An 18,581-nucleotide genomic window follows, 5' to 3' on the forward strand; every position below is an offset into this window, starting at 1 on the left:
TAAGTGTTTGGGCCCAAGTGATGCTATATTAGCCATGGCCGAAGTACATTAAGGAATTTGTGGCCCCCATCGATCGGCTCCGAAGATGAAGTGGTTATTGCGAATATCTAGCTTCAACTGGCCTAACATGATAGCCGATTGTTTCAAGTACTACAAAGGATGCCAGGTATGTCAAAAATTCGGTGACTTATAGATGATCCCTGCAGCCGAATTGCATCCTATCATTAAACATTGGCCTTTCATAGGATGGGGATTGGAATTTATAGGAGAAATTCATCCTTCATCATCAAAGGGGCATCAGTTTGTGTTCGTTGCCACTGACTACTTTACTAAATGGACTGAAGCCGTTGCTCTGAAAAACATGACACATAGGGAGGTAATTAAGTTCATAACTGAGCATATTATTCATAGATTCGGCATTCCCCAGACCTTAACTACAAATCAGGGGGAGCTTCTTTCATGTCAAAGGAGGTACGTGAGTTTGCTAAATTATATAGAATCAAATTGCTCAATTCTTCTCCGTATTATGCTCAGGCCAATGGGCAGGCCGAGTCTAGTAATAGAATATTGATTAGCCTAATAAAAAAGAAGATATCTAATCATTCTAAACAGTGGCATAGAATTTTGTCTGAAACTTTATGGGCTCATAGGATATCTAAACACCGTGATACTAAAGTATCTCCCTTTGAGCTTGTCTATGGGCAGGAAACAATGTTGCCTATGGAAATAAGCTTAAATGTTGTCAGGTTCGCCAAGAAAAATGATCTAGCTGTCGGTGATTATTATAATTCGATGATAGACAACATTGATGAAGTGACCGACAAGAGATTGACAGCTTTAGGAGAAATAGAAAGGGGGACAAGATCATAGTTGCCAAAGCTTACAACAAGAAGGCCAAGGCTAAATCGTTCCAGGTAGGGGACCTAGTATGGAAGACTATCTTGCCTCTAAGGAATAAAGATCGGAAGTTTGGAAAGTGGTCGCCAAGCTGGGAAGGACCTTACAGGTCACGCAATGATGTCCAGTAATGCCTACTTTTTGCAAACATTACAAGGCAAAGACTTGCCTAAAGCGTTAAATGGACGTTTCTCTAAGCAATACCATCCTAGTATGTGGCAAGATGCCTAAGAAAACCGATGTGATTGCATCGAGTTAGTTGCTTTTGGTTCGCTCAGCTCCGCCAAAAGGTAGGGGGCATATGTTGAGCACCAAAATAGGCAGGGGGACAGTCCGACCCTGAGGCTGGATGGTCCGCGCTTTGAGTTTTTTTGCTACCGTTATTAGCTAAATTCGTGGGATTAACTCGGGAGATTGGTTTGTAACGGGTCCAGCCCCCCTCCTTTATAAATATAGAGGGATACGGTCGATTAATCATCAACAACCGAATCAATACTCAGTTTATCTCTCGTTTACTTTAGGCATTAGGAGTAGTTCTAGTTTAGCCCTAGATTAGTCTTCCTCAATCCCAAATTTTCCGCTTCTCTTCAGCTCTACGTCGATTAGAGGTGTCTATGATGGCCTGCCGACCCTAGACAACACATAGGATCTCTCCTCCTCGACGGGGTCCCGGGAGCGAGATCCAGGCGCCGCCGGCGACCTTCGCCGCCCCTGCACGCGCGCGGATCGTCCGACCATCAGGCGTGGACCGTTCAGCTCGTCTGTCAGAAACCTGAGCCCTGCACCAGGTCGCGAACCATCCGACCCCTAGCCACGGACCGTCTACACCTCTGCAGAGGACACCGCTGTTGGTTATCATCATAGTGATTGGCACCCGAATCGCCGTCAACAGGTTTAAGCACTCGCTTTACACTATTTTTTGCACGGTGTGGTAGCGCGGAGGATGAAGCACCTGGTATCACCAGGTACCCACGTTAGCTTCTTAATAGATTACTAGGTGAGTGCCCGTGCGTTGCAACGGAGACATATAATACATAAGCTATCGTGATATTATATGTCCCCGTTGCAACGCATGAGCACTCACCTATATGTACATAAGTTATTATATGGTTCCGTCGCAACGCACGGGCACCCACCTAGTAGAAAAGATTAAATTTGCACTGCTGGTGCTCAAACTGCCTTCTTCAAACAAGCACAAGATGTGGAACGCAAGAGAAATCAGTCTCCATTTGTTCTCTTGCTTGGAAGCATGATGGGCTTGCTTGGTTTACTACCAAAATTTACCACACAAGATTTATCAAGTAGGGCAAAATTTTTTTGCCAAACGTTTGGTAAGCCAAATTTCTGTTGTTGGCAAGTTTTTGAAGCCAAACTTCGCTTGCCTTGATTTTGGCAACTAAATTTTGGCTCCAATCAGGCACATCGTACTTGATAGGTATGACCAGAAGATAAATTCATTTGTTGATGTGTATTTACAAGGAGAAACCAAGTCAGAAACATAGAAGATGCTAACCATAAGAATCCTTATTTGAGTTGGTACATGCTGATGATCATCATTGTGTGGATGAGAACAGCTAAAGCAAATAGCTGAAGAGAAAAGGCATGTTACATTTCTGATGGGCAGTAGCTTGCTGATTTACATTCACTCCATCTAGCACATAAGGAACGTTTGGGCTGCCCATTTTGTCTTCTTCTTTTTTTAAGCAGGAATCCCTAACAACATTAGTATTCCCAGTACCTCAAGAGTTAGCATTTCAATACTCCTAGAAAACAATGTAAAAAAGAAAATACAACTGACAGAACAATCTGACCAACAAACATTGTATAAAGAAAATGCAAAGAAGAGGGAGCGGAACTTGAGTTCAAGCATACAAGAATACCCTATAAAAAAAGCTTAAAAGGACTGTTGCTAGGCATCTAGCAAACCGATGGAGTTTTTCTTATTTAAACATTACTCATCAAACAGATATATGTTTGGTCCAATTCTGCAGTCCATATTTCAAGGATTCCATAAGAGGCTGGTTTACATTATTATTCCAAAGGAAGCTTGCAATTTGCAAATCCGCTTCCTATTTCAGGGCTAAACATTTCGAGTCTTATGCAATACGTGAGTCCGAAACTGAAAATTTATAACATGTTCGATAATATAAAATCAATATATCTTGGACCTGGAGCCTCGGACAATAAAACAAGCAAATATAAGAATATACTGAGAAAAAAGAACATTGTACATCACTTAGTATTACACATATATTGGTTGCAAAACAAAGGGGGTCGTATTCTGAATTACATTGCGATATGGCAGTTCAACACATTCACTATAGTTGTTTGGTGATATGGTGTCCCTCGTACCAAAAGCATACCTGTAGCCAAATCTCATCATGAGAAATCATCATCTTCTCCTGGAATGGTTGGCAGACCCTAATGCTTAAATAGAACAATTAAGGTATCCATATTCATGTAGCTTTTGTTCTTGTAAGTATACCTGTATTTGTTTTGAATGAAGAAAATATTGCATTTTTTTGATCTTACGACTATTCAGGACCAAATATTCTCTTATGATCATTGGACAACGGACATTTAGCTCTGTACCACTACCTTCTTTTTTTCCTTCTACCTTTTGATTGTGCCATGCTTAGGGCCACCAAATCAAACTGGCATCCATTTCTTTAGTTCTGCCGTACAGTTAATTGCACGTAAAATTGTAATGTTCCAGTCCTAGAGAGATAACCTCGTGGTGCGGCAGAGCCTCTCGAGGTCGGCAATGCTGTCGCAACGATCAATCCTTAACGTCTTAAGCACCATGAGCACGCAAGCGAGCCGCAGTCCCAGGTGAAGGCCTTGCTGCACATGCGGAACCAGCTAGCATCACGAGAAGTCCAGGACAAGAGCGAAATTTGTCAAACACTTTTTGCAAAACATCAAGGAGTGGTTTTTTATTATAACTAATTCAATTGCTTTATTTATCGATTGTTCCATAAAACATACATGTTTGGTGCGACACAAAAGGGCGGTGCTGATTTTGCAACATACCTTATTTGAACCAGGCTCGGCTTTTCGCCACCGAATTTCGGCGGAGCTATTCATCAGTTAGTGACTTTGGCCTTTGTTCGTCGATGGCAGGGTGGCAACAAGGGCGCTTACGCCAAGAAGGCGGCCAGTTCTGTAGATTTGCTTGTCTGAGCCGCCAGTATTCCTTTTGACTTGCTGCCATTAACAGAATAGTCTGTTACACCTATTGTCAAAATGAACGAGTTAGCTGAAGCACAAGTATATTGCATTGTTGATATAGAATGGCATCTGGTTTCTAATGCATCACAAAATGGCACTGAACAACATACAGAGATAGCTAGTGAGAAGTGGCTTTCACTTTTAAACAATATGTATATTTTGCTTCACAAATAACATATGTAATTGTTGACATAACTACAAGTCTAGTGGTCAACCAATCAAGGAAAAGAGCCTCTTGTATCTGGGAGGATCCTATAATGCGCTTAGCAAAGCTCCTAATAAGCCCTTGTTTAGTCCAAATACCTTCTTAATTGAAAATTTCAATTAAGAAGGTATTTGGACTAACTAAAATTAAAAGATAATTAGTAGAAATGTGTTATCAGCTTATTTCTATGAAGTTTAGACACTGAACAGCTTATTTCTTAACTGAACAGATGAAAATTTCAACTCAGCTGCCATTTACAACCAAATTAGAAATCGTATATGTCGGTTTGAATTCTGAAGCAGTTTGTTTTGACAAGAATATGTGCTCATCGAAATGGTACCAAATATGCAGCCCACGGACCAAATGTCAACCGGCGTGGAGTAGTGTGTGGCGCCAAGAAGAACATCAGGCGCCCTGTACCACAGCGTCAGAATCTGCACAAACAATTCAGACTCCACTATTTAATCAGACGCAAGATGCACGGTTGATGATGAAGACCAGTGGCAGTGGGAAGCAGACCTCGTGCGTGTACTTATTTACAGGGACGGTGATGGCACGGCTGAGTCCGAGGTCAGCGATCTTGAGCGCCATGGTCTTGTGGAGCACCCCGCGGCCGTGAACAAAACCCACGCCCTTGCACAGTTGGAGTAGCAGCTTGAACTGAAAATGTCATGACACTTCAGAAATATTCGAGATCTAAGAATTCTTATCAAGTATGTTTATTTAATACCAATTTGATAGTTTACTGTTCTAAAAAATGCTATGGATTCCTAAAAAAGTCTATCCAAAGGAGTGGCCAAAAAAATATTGGTGGGGATTGTTACATATAATCAGTTATAAGCCTCGCAGACAACAGACAAAACACACAAATGGGAGTTCCAAAGAAATAGATATTCATCACGCGGAGGTTAATATACAGATAGAAAAGGATCTGGATCACCTAAATATGGGAACCTAGTAACAGCATCTAATGCAAAGCATGCATCTAAGTTGTAGTAAAACCCTACAAGATTATGCAAGAAAGTGATAACGAACCTATTTTTTGGTCTTGAGGTGCGCTTGAAATCATTGTCCTTTTCTTCCTCGATATTGAAATTTGTACTGTTTAAAGCAGAGGCAGCTGGATCACCACAGGATCTTGAGTTACCAATATCCCCATCCTACAGTAGTTTACGTAAATAACGATATGAACCCAAATAATCGGAGAAGCTATCTGAATGTCATCAGAAACAAAGTGTCACAACATAACCCTAATATCGATTGTACAAAAAAAACAGCTGAAATGAATAGCTCACCATCGTTTTGTTCTTTTCCAGTTCTGAGTCCATTCCCTCCTTTTCTGGCTTCTTTTGGATCTCCTGCGCAATCCTGTCATCCTATGCCTGTGTTAAGTAGAAGGCCTTCAAATTTCTTAAAGCTAAATATAACCTACATTTTGATGCTGTCTGAAAAATGTTCTGGTTTGTCTGTTGGGCAAGGCCGCAGGAGCAAGTACACTTCTTGTTGGAACATGGCTCATGGCCTTGATGGGGAGTAGTTGGTTTGTCCAAAAAAAATGAAAGCTCCAGCTAAATCCGACAGACAGACATCAGTGTAGGCTCTGTCCGTAAAAGGGCCTGATCTTGTCGCTCCTTACAACTCACATGAGCTGAATAGAGGCAAGCCAATGAACCATGCCAGGCGTTCGATTTCCAGGAAGAAAAAACGAGATATTCTGAAAAGATCATCATGGAGATTATGTTCCATTATTAGGCCAGAGTAAAGCATCTAGAGAATTTTATCTGAATGCCAAGATGGAAGCTTTACTGGCACGAAAGGATGAGCTGTCAAGTTCATCACTTCATCGTATGTGCGAGTACTAAGTCTTACATATCATGGCTGGTTTAATTTGGTGACAAGTGAATTAAGAGGGGATCTATAGAATAGTAAGGAGATTTCTTCCTCATACCTCTCTAATTCTCTATTTATCAAATCAGCCCTCACCGAAAAAGTATACCTGGGCAACATTTTAATAAGCGACTTTACAACACTATTTACAGAGCAGGAATGTTTTGCAGAGTGAGGTCAATACAGACATACAGTGGCCTTGGCTAAACCAATTCTGCTGTGTGCTGATCATACCCTTCACACGAGCCTTATGCAAGAGTAGTAGTAATCATCAAGAGGGTCGGAAAAAAGAAGAAAAAAGCAAGCAGAGGAGTAAAAGGTAAACAAAAGGCACATACAGTCCTTGTTGAACAGTCATTGCGATCATCTCTTCCAAATGCTACTGAACATTAAGTGTGCCGTGTAAATAGACAGAGCAGTGTACAGTGCCAACACAGTAACATCGCATACCTGTCTGCATGTTTCCTTGTGGGTTTCTAAAAGCTTATCATATTTCAATTGCAAGTCCAACTTCTCTGCCTTGAGCTTTTCATAGTCAGAGATTGACGGGCCACCCAGCTTCTGCTGAACAAATCTATGGGGATACAAACATGTTAGAAGCCACATGAGAAATGCTTAGGGGTCACTGAACCAAGATTGCCATTTCTTGAACGAAATACGGAAAAGGAAATCTCAGTCGCTAGTAGATTTTACATGAGCCAACTTACTCGACTGCAGATGAAGGCTTGTCGTTCACGAAATGGCAATCTTGGTCCCTGCAACCTGCTTCCAAGAAGGACAACAAATGCAGGAGGGAGCAGGGGAGATGGGGTGGATTCAGAGGTCGAGAAAGAGGGCGGTACCATGGCGAGAGCAGATCCTGGACAGGCACGAGCGAGAAGTTGTAGTTTGCGTCGAGGTCCGCGGAGCAAGGAGTTGCAAATGGCGAGAGCTTGACGACGAAGTGTCAGCCAGAATCTGTGCCCCTGCTATGACGCCTATGCCTTGCGCCCTGCGGTGCTACTGCTGCTGCTCGGCGCTCGCAGAGCTCGCGTGCTGCTCGGTGTCGGTGCTCTCGTTGCCCTGGTGGCTGGCGCCTTGGTACACGGACGCAGAACAGCATGACTGTTAGGGTCCGCTGTTGGAGTTACTCCAGGGAGGAGCGGATCTGGCGCCGGACGGCGTGGGCATGGACAGCAGAGAGGAGCGGATCTGGGGAGGAGCGGATCCGGCGCAGTCATCCATGCTTGGGATCCGGGAGCGGGGGATTTGAGGGTGCGGCGGATGCGCGATTTGGGGAGAGGAGGAGGAGGAGGTGGACCTTCCATCCGCGCGATTTGGTGGCGCAACCTTCCATCCGCGGGCGTTGCGGAGTAGCGGGCCTTCCAGCTGTGCTCGTCTGCGTCCTCGCGGCGGGGACTGCGGGCGTTGCTGGCGCAGGTCCGGGGGCGCTGCGGCCGCGAGGACGGCGACGGGGAATGCAGGCGCTGGGAGGGGAATCGAGCGGGCGGAGCTGGCGCGGCGGATTTGCGGGACCGGGGGCGCGGCGGATTTGCGCGCGGCAGCAGCCGATGCGCGGGGAGACAGAACAAAGGTACTTTTCACGCCTACACTGGTAACATATAGAGTAGTAGAGATATAGATATAGATTGTGGGCCTCGTAATTTTTTTGCTTGTCTTGTTTATATGAGATTTATTTATCCTTACGTTTCTGTGAGAGTTGTGCTCATTTTTGCTTGATCTATTTTAAGAAATTGTAATTGCTTAAACTTTTTTTCATTACCGTTTGTTTATTTGAACAATAGGTTTGATGACACAAATCCGAAAGCTGAAAAGAAAGAATACACAGAGCACGTTCAAAAAAATTGTCCACGTAACTGGCACTGCGCCCGATAGGACGCTGCCTTTTTAGTTATATTTAAAAGTGCATGATATCGTGGGTTTGTGTAAAACGAATCAACCAAGGATGGAAGAGGTTTTTAAAACAATAGTGAACCGTTAGATTTGATTTTAAGTCATTTTTTATATGTGCACGTGTCTACCAGCCCTTCATACATACCGGATATGGTTCCAATCGCAAATTTCGAAGATGCTAGATCTTTGTGATATGGAAGGAACTTCCGAACTTGGTCGAGTGATAGGTTCACGTCCAAGGTCCAACCCAAACAACTGACGCAACGCGGCAACGCCAATGAACGAAACAAGAAGAGCGCTCCCCCGCCGCCCAAACCTGGCGCATCCCATGGGACCACCCGCCGTGCCCTGCGCGCATTCGCCAGCCGGCCCAGGCGCCCAGCCGCTTAACCTTCCTGCCCGCCGGGCCCTGCTCGCAGCCGACGTTGGCATTAGGCACGCCTGCGACCGACCGGCATGGCGCGATCCATCGATTGCGCCACCGACAGCTCGGTCAAGAACGTGGCGCTGGACACACTGTTCCTCATCGTCCTCCAGGCGGCCGTCGTCATCGCGCTCGGCAAGTTCATACACCTCGGCCTCCGCCGCCACAACCTGCCCAGCGCCACCTCCCAGATCATCGTACGTAGGCGTCATGCATGCACGATTACAACGCATTGATCGATTCTCGGATTCATGGGGCATTCCATGCACCGATTCTGCTCTCAATTCGCGTTCGTTCGTTCGGTTTCCAGGCGGGGATCGTCGTGGGGAGCCTGGGTCTGCACGACGTGATCGTGCACGTCGACGTGGAGAACGCGGAGGACACCTACGGCCGCTACGTGTCGGAGGCGAGAATCTTCTACATGTTCTACGTCGGCCTGGAGGCGGACGTCGCCGCGCTGTGGAACGACATGCGCCGGGCCACCATCTTCACGTACGCGAGCGTCGCCACCTGCCTGCTCCTCGCGGCCTTCGTCTCTGGCGGCATGTATGGCAGCATGATGCACACCCCGGTGAGGTCGCCCGAGCTGCTGGCCGCGGTGCTCATGCTGTCCATCGCCGACAGCGCATCGGTTGACGTCACGCGGATGGCCAGCGAGATGGGGCTCGCGGCCACGCCCAGCGGCCGGCTCGTCGTCGCCACGGCGATCGCGACCAACATCATCTGCATCGTCGGCGAGGGGGTGTTCTCCTGCATGAAGCTGGCCTCCAGCAGGACCCCGGACTACAGCGCCCCGCAGCGGCTGGGGCTGGGCATCCTCGCGCTAATCAAGGTGGGCATCTCGGTGTTGCTCCTCCGGCCGTTGGTGGCGTTCATCAACCGGCGCAACGCGGGGCGGCACCGCGTCGGCAACTGGGAGCTGGTGCTGCTGCTCGTCGCCGTATCGTGGATCGGCAACTTCCCGCAGCACGTGGGGTTTGACGGGATGCCGGTGAGCCTCCTGCTGGGGCTGGCGTTCCCCAGGGAGGGCCCCGTGGCGAGGAGCATCATCGACACGCTCGCGTACCCGCTCCACGCCCTCGCGCTGCCCTTCTATTTCGGCGCCATGGGGATGCGGCTTAACTTCAGCGCCATGTCGGGCGCCATCCTGGTGCCGGCGATCCTCCTGACGCTGCTCGGTTTGATCGGCAAGTGCGCCGGCACCATCGCCGCCGCCAGGTTCCTCAAGATGCCGACCGCCGACGCCCTGCGCTTGGGCGTCCTGCTCAACATCAAAGGCCACGTCAACATGATCGACATGAGCTTCGCCAGTTCCGAAGGGGTACGGTAATGCATTTCTCTGTCCGCTGGCGCCCATGCTACGGGAGTACGGGCAAGTGTAAAAGACTGATGGATCTGAGCAAGATTGATGTGGCTGCGCTGCGCACGTGTGCAGATCTGGGCGGAACAGGCGCTGATGGCGATGGTCGTCGGCAGCATGATCAGCACCATCATCGCTGGGCCGGTGTTCGCCGTGGTGTTTCGCAAGGAAAAGGAGGCGTACGAGGGCAGCCACCAGGCGCTGGAACACATGGCCACGGACCAGGAGCTGCGCATGATCGCCTGCGTGCACGGCGCGCGCGGCACGCCGGGCATGCTCAGCCTGCTCGAGCTTCTGGCGAGCAAGCCACGCGCGCAGCCCACCATCCACGTCCTTCACTTCTTCGACGTCGCGGGCAAGCACGACGGCCCCAGGCTCTACCACCAGAGCGTCCAGGACAGCGAGCATAAGCACATGAGCCGCCGCAAGGACGCCACGACGCAGGTGAACTGGGCCGTCGACGTGTTCACCTTCGCCACCGGCCTAGTCATCCGCCAGATCGACGCCGGTGACCGCGGCAGCGCCGTGAACGCCAAGGCCATCCGCTGCTGGACGGAGGACGTCCGCGCGGGCATCCTGGTGATTCCCTACCACAAAGAGCAGCACTACGACGGCACCATGGTCTGCCGGCGGGAAGAACGTCGCCAGCTCAACCTCGAGGTGCTCGAGCGCGCGCCGTGCACTACGGCTATTCTCGCCGATCGCCCGTTCCGGAGAAGCGGCACCAGCTTCCAGCTGCCGACCAAGATATCGACGAGCACGGAGGCCGCCGGGAGCCAGGGCGACGAGAAGGTGACGACCCACGTCGCCGCCGTCTTCCTCGGCGGTCCGGACGACCGAGAGGCTGTCGCCCTCGCCTGCCGCCTCGCCAAGAACGAGTCCGTCAGCCTGACGGTCGTCCGCTTCGTGCTCCGGGAAAGCACGGACGACCGCGTCGCGACGACGAGCGCCGACATAGATGGGGAGGTGTCCATGGTCGTCGACGATCCTGACGAGGAGTGCGTGTCGGAGTTCCAGCGCGAGTACGTGGCGAAGGAGCGCGCGGCGTACGCGGAGAAGGCGGTAACGGGGCCCATGGACGTGGTGGAGGCACTGCGCGGGATGGCCGGCGCGTATGCGCTGGTGGTGGCGGGGCGCGGTGGGCGGCAGCCGGCGGAGCTGGTGGTAGGGCTGGAAGGATGGGCGGAGTGCGCGGAGATAGGCCCGGTCGGGGAGATCCTGGCCTCGGACGAGTCGCTGGAGATGGGCTCCGTGCTTGTCGTACACCAGAAGATCGTGCCCCCGTTCCACCTGGACTTGCCGCCGCCAGCTCCGGCGAACTGACACCGTGACACGGTGCGAAATGCACAAACGATCTCACAAAGGGAAAAAAAACATAGCTGTGTATACGTAGATACAATACAACTCGTAGAAGACTACGTAAAAAAAGTGCGTGTAAAAGTGAACAGTGTAATCAACTTTTGGGGCAAAGAAATAAAATATCGACCGCTGACTCTCTGATAAGATTCTATATTTCTATTGCCTGCGCAGCTGCGCTCGTCACGTTGTAGGTGGCAGTGGCACCGCCGTGGTACCCTATTCTGTATTGTCCGCGAGGCGCGAGCGCGACCTCAATTTGGCCGTTCGAAAGCCGCTATCTGATTGCGTCTCGCTGCTGCCGGAATTAACTAGAGCAGGCCGCTAGCTCGATCATCGCCGCGGGCTGGCAGCTACGACTACTTAACAATGGCTCGCGCGGCGCCGATGATTGCCACCTGCTCCGCCTTGGCTTCGCCTCCTGGCATTCCTGCACCATGGCGCGCTCCGCCTCCGCGACGGCCCCCCTCTCCTGCGCCATTGACCCTGCCATGGTTCTCTCTCACAAGTTCCCCGAGGTCACACGGCTTTTGCTAGCTTTCCGTCGTCGATCACCGGACTCTTCTGAGTTCTGACTTGACGAGAGCTGCTCTCTGTTTTGCAGGTCGCGTACGAGTACGATGAGAGGTCGTTGCCACCCACGATCTGCTCGATGGAACGTCCCAATGGTTGCTCTGAAAGTCGGAATGGCTGATGCATGTTTCACTTGGTTGGTGCAGGGATGTAGCGCTGTACGCGCTGGTGGTGGGAGCTTGCAACGCAGATGCAGCCGATGAGAAGGAGCTTCAGCTGGTGTACCACAGGGATGGCCAGTCCTCCATTAAGGTGCTCAAGATGGGTTGGTGGTGGTGTGTCCGCTTAATATTTTTCCCCTTTTAAACACTGCATTGCATCCATCTTAGTGTTGATAACCCTTGCATTGCATTCATTCGTAGTGATGATAAGAGTATTCAAATCCTAATTCAGTAGGATCGGAGTAGTTCATGTGTTGTGCCCACTGCCCAAGTGCCCAGCACTTGGTGCAAACAGCAAACTGAATTTTGGATTCTAATGGCTGGCTGTTTGTCAAAATTAACTCAACATGGAACGTGAATACTTGTAGCTGGTTAGGTCAACATGGAAGCTATTACGCCTCCTGTAATCTTATATGGTACTTTCTGCATCTTATATGGCAGTATGGTACACACCATAAAAACACTTACTTTTCTCCAATCACAAATTAAGCCTCCAATCATTTATCTAGTTTAGAGCATTTCCAGGAGTTTCCAAAACCCACTCCCAATCTTGATTTTTTTGGCAAGATTGAAAAAACTGCTCTCCAACAATTCACTATCTCAATGCTCAATCTTTTTGCACTTGAAAAAATCGACCAATAGCGCAGAATTATACATGCACGAATGGATCGACCAATCTAAAGGTGAAAGGACGTGCGAAGAATAAGGAGTAGAACAAGGTTTCCAATGCAAATGTACAAGAGAGAAAGAAAGTATAGAAGTGGTTAGTGATTTAGAAATTAGTCTGGGATTTGATGCAAAATTGACTTCTATTTTTTAAAGTCATATTTTAGAAATTGCTGGAGAAACCCAATAAATATGCTCCCAACTTTTTTTAGCTACTTGGGAAACTAATTGATCTACCAATTTTTTTAGGAACTATTGAAGATGCTCTCACTTTACCTTTAATGACTGTAACACATAAGAATATTCATTTCAGAGAAATATCTGTAGGTATACAACACGATAGTTTTACATACAGTTTACTGCGCAAAATCAACAGTTGTTTAATCATAAGTCTGAAGTAACAGACTAACAGGTATAAATTACTTTTAGTTATGCTCATGCTGTCATGCTACCATGGAACTATGTATCTATCACACTAGTGCACTGTTGTTTCTTACTGTGAACTAAGTATTTGTAATGTATTTCATTGGAGTCTATTTATATGGACATTTTATATCTGCCAGGTATTTGTTGGAAGTAACTGTCACTTGCATGTTGTGCAGGTTTTACCTACTTTTATTTCTGCACTTAATGCAAAAACTGGCGATCGGTTTTACATGGATGTCCCTGGCCTTCAGTAAGAATACTGTTTACATATTTACCGAGCTTAATTCTTGGATTACTTTGGTTTCATTAAAGCTACACAGTATTTGACCTTCATTTTTTTTATCTCTACTCTGTCAATCCTTGCTAGGGTACTTCCAATATTCTTACACTTGAACAATTTGGCTTGTTTCTGTTCTCCAGCTATGATCCAACACTTTTACTGCATGGTCAGCAATATATAGAGATATATAAACCAATTCCTTCACGAGCTAATGTAAGTTGTACACCAAAATTGTTAGTCTTGAAAGAGTAACTCTTCATGATCTATGGGTTAACGTGTGATGTGTAATCTAGATAGCAGATGGTAAATTCTTTTAGAAAAGCAGGGCCCTACATCCTCTTTATCATAAATTGACAGACCGGTGCCTGCATTTAAGTAAATCTATCATAGTTCCCTAATTTATTACTATTTAACATATTTTACAGTATTTACTATTTTATAGCCAAAATGTGATTGACCTTTTTATTTTCCCCAGGTTGCTAACAAAATTAAAATAGCTGGTTTGCATGACCGAGGTATTCTTGATTGTTCTGTTTCTTCTTTGTTCTTTCTATATCCATGGTAAAATGTTTGGCCAAGGTTGAAGATTCTAGTATAGTTATTAATAGCACTAATTCATCCATGTACTCTGAGTCTCTCTGTTAAAGCATCTCCAACAATGTGATCTGTAAAAATACCCTATAATTTAAAAATAAGTATATTTTATAGAATTTAGAGCACCAACAAAACATCCCGCTCCAACAGTAAAACCTCAAATCTAGATTATAAGGCAGCTCACTACGGTGTAGTATATTTGAGGCACTTTAAAGGGTGTTCTATAATTTTTTGACCAAATTTTATGAAATGAGGCATTGTTGCCTTGTTGGAGTACTTTTTCATGTGTAGTCCATATTTCAATTTGAAACACTAGTTTGAGACATTGTTGGTCTGTTGGAGATGCTCTTATGACTGGTGTGCAATATATGAGATACCGTAAGCGCGCCATAGCAGCTAGTTAGTTGCTATTTTATTGGCTGATTTATTTAGTTGCTATTTTATTGGCTGATTTGTTGCTGGGTTGTTGCCAGCCGGCTAGATAGGATTAGTTGGAGAATAATGTGGAGATCCACCTAGATATAGGGAGGTTAGTTTATCAGATAAGTTAAGTTAGAAGGAGACTATATATACCGGCTGTTAGCATTAATGAAAGTGGTCAAGCAGGGCAACCCTTGTCTTTCCCAGCCGCATCTCTCCCTGTGCCGCAGCCCTCTATCCCCCTCTCTCGCTCACGCCCAGGCCAAGATCACGGTGACCAGACGCCATGTCCAGGACCTCGCTCGCCTACTCACCATCACTACCAACTCCGCAACTCGAGCTTTACCAATCTGGTATCAGAGATGCCTGATTCCGACAAAGTCCCGCCAGCCCCTGGCTCCACACCTGCGGCGACTAGTGCTGGGAATTGGGTCGGGCCGGGCCAGCCCGACCCAAGCCTATCGTGCTTCGTGCCAAACGGGTTCGGGCCAGGAAAGCCCAAATAACTTTTGGGCCGTGCCGTGTCAGCCCGAAGTGTAAAAACAGTGGCCCAGTCCGGCTCTAAACCACGTCGTGCCTTCGTTGGGCCGTGTTGGCCCAAGCCCGACCCGTATATTTGACCAAATCAAAATATTACAACTATATAAAGTTCATAGCTTACTAAGTTAAACATATTAAACAATTCTAGCATCATTTAACCACGTAAACTCTAAATATAACACTAATATAAAGTTGATATCTTACTAAATTAAAGAAATTAAATAGATTGGGCTTAACTGGGCCGTGCCGGCCCAAGCCCGGCCCATCTATGCGGGCCGTGTCAGGGCCCGACGGGCCGGAATTTGAGGCCCGACCCATATTATTTCGTGTCGGACCGTGCTTTGGGCTCCTATTTTCGGACCGTGCTCGTGCTAGCCCAAAAAGCCCGGCCTATATTCCCAGCACTAGCGGCGACCGTGCTAGAATCTGCCCTAGCCGCCAGCGACCCACAGTAGGCCACAGTGGACCTCCAGCGCTTCGTGGTGCAGCAACTCACATTGCTCTCCTCCCGATGTCATCCTGGAGCTGCAGCTTCTCGGCACGTCCTCGGTTGGGACGTCCTCATCCGTTCAACCAGCCAGCTACCCTACGGCTTACCAGGTTATGGCGGCATTCCAGCAACAGCAACCACCACCATGTCCACCACCGCACCCGCAACCACGCAAACCCCACAGCTGCCATCCCACACCAACAGAATCACGCCACCAGCCCAACTCCTACCAATTCACCTAATCCCCTTCCCTCACTCCCCATCCCAGCTGCCATTCACCGATGACTCGACTACACCACAACATGATCCCACTGCCTTCCACAAACTCGCTTTTCCCCTTATTTGACGGCAAGGAGGAACCGCTGAGCTGGCTCAATCGCTGTGAGCACTATTTCCTAGGCCGACGCACACTAGAAGGGGACAAGATGTGGCTTGCCTCCTTCCACATGACCAGTGTCGCTTAACACTGGTACTATATGCTCCAGTGTGACGAGCACGGGCTCCAATGGCCACGTTTCAAGGAGTTGTGCTATCAACGTTTCGGCCCGCCTGCTCGCTATAATCCAATGGACGAGCTCACCCGACTACCGTTTCGCACATCCGTGACAAATTACGCCGAGCGGCTCATGGACGCACGCGCGCGCCCAACTCTTCACGGCTGGCCTGCTCGAACGCCTGCGCATCGCCGTCGAGCTGTGCGCACCTGCCACACGCCGATCTCCAACAGGCCATGGCCCTAGTGTTGAAATATTAGACAATTTCCATATTAAATTCCGAATATAAATCATGACCAAATCAGAAGAACTAAAGTATAAATTCAAATCAGATGGTGGGTACGGATCAGACATACTGATAGATGACGCGGGCCGAAATCAGTAGGGTCGACGACGTCGAAGCAGCGGGACCGATGACGTCGAAGCAGCAGGGTTCGACGACAAGATCACGAGCAGTCGCGTGAGGATGCTTCCCAAAAACCCTAAACCCTCTCTCGGTGCAGGATCTCGAAGGCGAAGGGTTTTGGAGACCTGCTCTCCCAATCACAAATGCACGTCGGCGGTCGGGATGAAGAGAACTACGATGGCGGCGCAGTTGTGAACAGAGGCGAAAACGTAACTTGTATTGGGATAATTTTGATGCTGGCTGCTAGGCGCCTTATATAGGGCCGAGTTCGCGAACCGATGGCTATCCGCGATCCGATCTGCGCGCAAAAAACTCGCGTTCAGTTTAGATCTTTATAGCGATCGGTTAGGATTCTAAACTTAACAGCCAAGCAAAAAAAATAAAAAAAGGAAGTCGCGGCCCCGCAAGGCGAGGGGCCGAATTTCGGCGGACTATTCACGCGCATGTCGTACGCCTCGCGCCCTTCGCCATTCCTAACACCTAGACTTGCAATATGGCACTAATAGTTCCACCATTCCCTAGCCATACCCATACATGGGCTTTTGAGATTTTTCTAGGATTTAATTGAATTTCTCAATTGGGCCTAGCCCATAAATCCTAACACCTAGCACAAGCCAAAGAACGGCGCGCCTAGGCCCCGGAGGGACCATACCAGGGCGACAGCCACGGCGCATGCAACCCCAACGGCCCCCGCGGCAGCTTCGCCGTTGCAGCCAAAGTCGCCCGCCCCAGTAACGCCGATGAACCCAGGACGTGCTTTCAAGCGGCTCACCAACGAGGAAATGTCGGAACACCGTCGCCAAGGGTTGTGCTACAAGTGCGACGAACCTTTCATTCGCAGACATCGCTGCCAACGCCTGTTCTACCTCGAGGTGGAAGACAAGGACGACACGGAGCTGGCGCTAGAGGAATCTCCACCGTAGACCATGCAACCCACGGTGTCTCTCCACGACATGGCTGGGGTGCGCACACTGGACACCATGCAGGTCGCAGTATTCATTCATGGCACCAGCTCAACGCTCTCATGGATACGGTTCCACGCACAACTTCATCTACGCCGACGTCGCGGCCACGGTCGACCTCCTCTTCACCGACTACCCTGCCATCCGTGTCGCAGTTGCCAACAGCAACAAGGTGCCCTGCTCCGGTCGGGCCCTAGATGTCGACATGCACGTGGGCCCCGACGTTTTCCCCATCACCTGTTACACCATTCCGCTGGGAGGTTACGACCTCGTGCTTGAGGTCACCTTCCTGTGCGCCCTGGGACCCATCCTCTAGAATCTCGACGATCATTGGATGGCATTCTGGCGCAGCGGTCGCCGAATCTAGTGGCACTGCATGGGGGTAGCAACACATCCCAAGACTAGGGCTGCTCTACACTCCCATCTCCGACAGCGACCAGTCCCTCCTGGAGCACCTCCTCGACGACTTCACCGACGTCTTCGCCACATCGTCGGGACTACCCCGGTGTGGCTGTGCAACCAGAGCATCCACCTCCTGCCCGACGTTCCACCACTGGTCGTACGTGCGTAACAGTATCCATAGCTATAGAAGGACGAGCTGGAACGATTGGTGATGGCATGCTGTCTCTGGGCATCATCCGCCACAACACGTTGGCATGCTCGACTTCGATCTTCCTTGTCAAGAAGCATGATGGCTCGTGGCGCTTCTGCATCGAGTTCCTCGCCCTCAATGACCGCACGGTAAAGGATAAATATCATATGCCGGTCGTTGATGAGCTCCTCAATGAGCTGCATGGTGCCCGCTTCTTCACCAAGCTCGACCTCCGCTTTGGGTACCATCAAGACTGCATGCATGTGGGCGATGTGGAGAAGACGGCGTTCCACACTCACCACGAACACTTCGAGTTCTTGGTGATGTCGTTCGGGTTGACGAATGCGCCGACGATGTTCCAAAGTCTAATGAACAACGTCATGCGCCCCTTCCTGCGCAGGTTTGTGCTTGTCTTTTTCGATGATATTCTCATCTATAGCCCGTCCTGGTAAGAGCATCTCCAGCACGTCAAAGGTGGTCCTCACCCCTTTGTGCGGCAACTCCCTCTTCGTCAAGCGCTCCATGTGCTCCTTCAATGCCCCCTACATCGCCTACCTTGGCCATATCATCTCGGCCAACGACGTTGCCATGGACAACGACAAGGTGACGGCAGTGGTCTCATGGCCACAGCCGCGCTCAGCGCGTGGTCTGCACGGTTTTCTCGGCCTCGCCAGATACTACCGCAAATATATCAAGGATTTCAGGAGCATCGCAGCACCCCTCA

General features: G+C 49.0%; 2 protein-coding genes across 2 annotated transcripts in view; both read left to right on the forward strand.

Annotated features, from left to right (window-relative positions):
* The first annotated feature begins 8,427 nt into the window (after positions 1 to 8,427).
* Positions 8,428 to 11,398, forward strand: LOC103633155 (cation/H(+) antiporter 15). The gene is made up of 3 exons (XM_008654835.3): positions 8,428 to 8,734; positions 8,848 to 9,858; positions 9,973 to 11,398. Exons 1-3 carry the CDS (start codon positions 8,570 to 8,572, stop codon positions 11,218 to 11,220), a joined length of 2,424 nt encoding a protein of 807 aa, XP_008653057.1. The 5' UTR covers positions 8,428 to 8,569; the 3' UTR covers positions 11,221 to 11,398.
* Positions 11,399 to 11,520: 122 nt separating this feature from the next.
* Positions 11,521 to 18,581, forward strand: part of LOC103633156 (enoyl-CoA hydratase 2, peroxisomal) — a 45,468-nt gene continuing 38,407 nt past the window's right edge. Inside the window, exons 1-6 of the mRNA XM_008654836.4 lie at positions 11,521 to 11,771; positions 11,858 to 11,880; positions 11,973 to 12,078; positions 13,256 to 13,329; positions 13,500 to 13,572; positions 13,835 to 13,874. Of these exons, the coding sequence (XP_008653058.1) occupies positions 11,691 to 11,771; positions 11,858 to 11,880; positions 11,973 to 12,078; positions 13,256 to 13,329; positions 13,500 to 13,572; positions 13,835 to 13,874 (397 nt within the window). The 5' untranslated portion in view covers positions 11,521 to 11,690. The remainder of the gene's footprint in view (positions 11,772 to 11,857; positions 11,881 to 11,972; positions 12,079 to 13,255; positions 13,330 to 13,499; positions 13,573 to 13,834; positions 13,875 to 18,581) is intronic.

This window comes from Zea mays, chromosome 7 (assembly GCF_902167145.1).
Source record: "Zea mays cultivar B73 chromosome 7, Zm-B73-REFERENCE-NAM-5.0, whole genome shotgun sequence".
Classification (NCBI taxonomy): Eukaryota; Viridiplantae; Streptophyta; class Magnoliopsida; order Poales; family Poaceae; genus Zea; species Zea mays.

What these genes read in the sequence shown, in the direction of transcription:
- LOC103633155 (XM_008654835.3), top strand. Translation starts at nt 8,570, where the DNA reads ATGGCGCGATCCATCGATTGCGCCACCGACAGCTCGGTCAAGAACGTG. An exon ending in GCGCCACCTCCCAGATCATC is followed by an intron (nt 8,735 to 8,847) that starts GTACGTAGGCGT and finishes TTCGGTTTCCAG; the next exon opens with GCGGGGATCGTCGTGGGGAG. An exon ending in GCTTCGCCAGTTCCGAAGGG is followed by an intron (nt 9,859 to 9,972) that starts GTACGGTAATGC and finishes GCACGTGTGCAG; the next exon opens with ATCTGGGCGGAACAGGCGCT.